The sequence below is a fragment of the Rhinopithecus bieti genome, unplaced genomic scaffold (assembly GCF_001698545.2).
Source record: "Rhinopithecus bieti isolate Rb0 unplaced genomic scaffold, ASM169854v2 scaffold_1101, whole genome shotgun sequence".
Lineage (NCBI taxonomy): Eukaryota > Metazoa > Chordata > Mammalia > Primates > Cercopithecidae > Rhinopithecus > Rhinopithecus bieti.
The window spans coordinates 1,456,852-1,460,851 of NW_016803441.1; the positions used below are offsets into that span (position 1 = coordinate 1,456,852).

At 36.7% G+C, this 4,000-nt stretch overlaps 1 protein-coding gene across 6 annotated transcripts in view; it reads left to right on the forward strand.

The window, feature by feature from the left end:
* Positions 1-4,000, forward strand: part of CACNA2D1 (calcium voltage-gated channel auxiliary subunit alpha2delta 1) — a 524,117-nt gene that overhangs the window by 416,185 nt on the left and 103,932 nt on the right. Inside the window, exon 11 of one of the 6 annotated variants that reach the window (XM_017884029.1) lies at positions 2,661-2,954. The exons of the other annotated variants lie outside the window; for them this stretch is intronic. Within the exon in view, the coding sequence (XP_017739518.1) occupies positions 2,661-2,711 (51 nt within the window). The 3' untranslated portion in view covers positions 2,712-2,954. Of the gene's footprint in view, positions 1-2,660; positions 2,955-4,000 lie in introns of those variants that run through there. 6 annotated transcript variants of the gene reach the window in all.

A 4,000-nucleotide genomic window follows, 5' to 3' on the forward strand; every position in this document is an offset into this window, starting at 1 on the left:
GGGGAGAGAATAAAAGGGTAAGAGGTTAATTATTTATTTATTTTTTTTGAGATGGAGTCTCGCTTTGTCACCTAGACTGGAGTGCAGTGGCACCATCTTGGCTCACTGCAAGCTCTGCCTCCTGGGTCCATGCCATTCTCTTGCCTCAGCCTCCCGGGTGGCTGGGACTACAGGCGCCCACCACCACACCCGGCTAATTTTTTGTATTTTTAGTAGAGACGGGGTTTGACTGTGTTAGCCAGGATGGTCTTGATCTCCTGACCTTGTGATCCACTCGCCTCAGCCTCCCAAAATGCTGGGATTACAGACCATTTAATTTTTTTAAAGCAATGTTCATGTGGCAGAAACTGTTCTAAGGATTTCTCATGGTAATTGATTTAGTCTTTACAGCAACCCTGTGAGGTTGACAATACTGCTCTTCTTAATATTGCAGATAAGAAAACAGGTAGAAAGAGTCTTAGCAATTTTTCCAAGAAAAGAGAAAGAATTGGAGCGTACCCATCTTCGTTCATGATTCTAGATTTAACCAAAAAGTTACGAGGCTGAATCTTCAAGAATATTTACTTTCTTTACCGTGTATCTTTTGCTCTTATCAAACTTCATATAGCCTTTTTTGCATTTATAATATTTAGTGTTAACCACGTTATATATAATCTTTAGTGTCAACCACATTAAATTCATAATTTTAAAGAAATTTTTCAGTCTTATGAGTTACTCTGCTTTATTTTGAGTATATACTGTCTGAAACTGATAGATTTAAAGAGAATTGATTCTTATGCAACATTCTGGTAAGAAAAAAGTAAAACTACATTTTTGTCTTTAACAGATAGGCCCTTCTCATTAAATATAGTTTTAACAATTTAATGATATGGAAATTCTCAGGAAAAAAAACTTCAAAATATATGTATAATGTCATATTGTATGTGTATGTGCACGTGTGCATGTGTATTTTATTTTCTCTCTAAAGCTGTTTGAAAGTCCAGGAAAGCAACAATATACCTTTAGCTTTTGTAACTTCAAGAATCCATAGGCACTGAGGAAGCAGGGAGTGGTTCTATAGGTAACTTTGACAGTAATTTTTCCTTAGAGACCTCATGCATTTCTCTTTATCTTCATACCCAAGATAATGTGGGTCATCCAAAGACTTTGGATGCAATCTATATTAACACTTCCCCAAAGATGCTGAGAAGCCACCAGACAGAAAAATCAAGTAGCCTCTCATTTTCAGGGTTATATGTCTACATTTCTTTCATTCTTTTAAAATAACAGTAATTTTTCATGCTTAAAGCATGTATAAGATGTCAGAACTAATGCTGCATCATTTCTGAGTGTTTCTACTGTCTCCAGGGTTGCTCTTTGTTGCAGAAAGGAAACCTGCTGTTAGCAAAGCTGAAATGCAAGCATAATGTAGCTGTTTTCCCACTAATCCAGTTATATGCTTTGATAGGAGTCAGTGGTAGATGATACGAGCAGCAATTCAATCACAGCATGTTCTGATTTGCAGGCAAATTTTCAAATGTTGACACAGCGATTTGAATTTGTTTATGAATGTGAGGGAGTTTGACATTTTAGGAGTAAAATACTGCAAACCAGTGGAGGATGATGGGAAAATGTATATGGATTGTAGACAATATGCTAAAAGTTAACAACCAAAGAAGATCTTTATGTCTTTTAATAAAACCACACATTTCTTACTAAAGAATTAGATGCACATGTTATGATTATGTTAAGGATCTTTGACTCAGTTTTCTTCATGGAAGCTTTTCCAATTCATGGTCATTATAAAATACTGTCTTTGATTTTTCACCAGAAAAAAATATGATCAAAATATAATTCCTTATAATATCTTTGCTCTTGCTTGTAGGAGATAACTTTTTAAAAAATTGGTTGGATCTTTTGTCCAGATTGTAGTCACTAAGCAACAGTCCTAGAAGTGACAGTTTATAAATGTAAGTACAAAATGAAAAGTGAAGAACCATAGCTAAACAGGAGGCTGGAAAGGAAGGTGAGCCCTATTCCAGCTGGAAGGTTTTCCCTACATGGAACTGCTAAAAAAGCCTGCAGATTTCCTGGGTCCAGACCTCTGTGTGAGACAGGTCTGTGCTTATTATTTGTCTATATAAACAAACAATAATTCTGAATATGGTATTCTAAAGATTATAAAAGTCTTTGCTTTCCACAGTATGTGGTTCAAGGAGCTGATATATGTTGGTTTATATCAAATAAAGAGCAACAGGATGGAATGATCCTGCCAATGTATTATACCTGCATGGACAGTATTAGTAAGGTCACATCTGGTTTGACTCACTCTCCACAGGCAATCTGCCTCTTAGATGGACTGGTAGAACTGCATAGGGATAATGTACAACTTTGGAAACTACTAGTTATATGACCTTACACAAGTAACCTAGGGCTTCTGTCAGTTTCCTTATCTTAAAAATGGACAGGATAATTTCACTTGCTAAAATGTTGAGTACCAAGTGAAATGTCACATGTAAAGTGCTTATATATTGTAATCATGTATTATGATGATGTTTATTGTTATTAGTGTCATCTTCCAACATTTTTCCACCAACTGTTGGGAGACATTTCTCTATGCATCTTTCACATTTAGGTCTAAGCATTAACAGCCAATTTACTCAGATTTATTTACATTCCAGGATAGTAAAGAGATTTCTCCTTCTCCCAAAGAGTTTTTCATTGCAGAGTAATTAAACTGTTGTGTCTCTCTGGAGGGAAGGATGAGTGTGGGCTGTCAGAAGCCCCAGTATAAGATCAGGGACTTCCTCATCTTGGGACTCCTGGCTGGAAACCCATCTCACTACCAATGCAGGTGACCCCTGCCTGTCCTCCTGTCTTCCTGTGGGAATGGAGGTTTGGGCAGCTTTTGTAAACAAAGATGTTACTCTGCTCCTGCTGTTGCTATGAGTAATAAACTCTTTATCTCTGACTCAGAGGGCTTGTATTTTTTCTGCCTTTTATCTATGACACCGTAGGAGGCTAACTTGTTAGCTTACAACTGCTGTAAAATCTCAGACATTTCACAGTTCCTGACTTGAATGTTTAACACCAACTAATATCAGAGCAGGGGGTTGTTTAAATATGGAGTTGCACTGTGTAGGCAAGTAAGAGATGAGATGATTTCAATTGTTCCATTTCCTATGTGCTTTAAATTTCAGATTTCCTTCTAAAATATGCCTAATGTATTCCTAGACAAGGACATGTTTTGTTGGTTTTTTAGATAAGGAACTTCGCTACTCAGCACATGAAAGCAGGTACAATTGTAAATTGCTGCACGATTTGAACTTAAAAGCAATTTGTATCCCCCAATGCTAAAAGTTTATTACCAAACAGGCCCTCTTTTTGCCAGAGCTCAAATAAAATAAAAGATATTTGCCATGCTGATACAGTTTTGTGACAAATCTAAGAGAATAATTTCATGTCTTATCAAAAGCCATCCATCTAGAGTTCAGGAAAACTTTATGTTGATGTATTGCTCATTTATGTCAACAAGAAGACTATAGTTTATTTTCTTGCCATCAAAGTGGGGCCTGTGGCCAAGCAGCCTGAGCCTTGCTTGGGAGCTCTATTAAGCAATGGGTAGAAATGCAGCATCTCCAGCTCCACTCCAGAGCAAGGGAGAGCATCTGCATTTGAAAAGTTCCCCAAGTGATTCCTGTGCAGGGTTTTTTTTTTTTACCACATTACTGTTAACTGTGTGTATAACTGGCGGGCTTCATGTCATTAGAGAAGAGGAAATCAGTATACTAAAGAGGTACATTTAGTAATCTCAGCAGATGATTAACTGGGGCTTGTTATACATAATCATATTTTTCACTGACTCCCATTTTAAGAGCTTGGTAATTTATAGAATTCCTAATACTATGGACGTTTGAATATTTTTATTTTGTAGACATTTGCTTCTTTGGGATGGGGGAGGTCTTAAAACAGGAAGAAATAGAATTAAGAGAATTTGTTAAAAGAACTAGAATTCTAACCT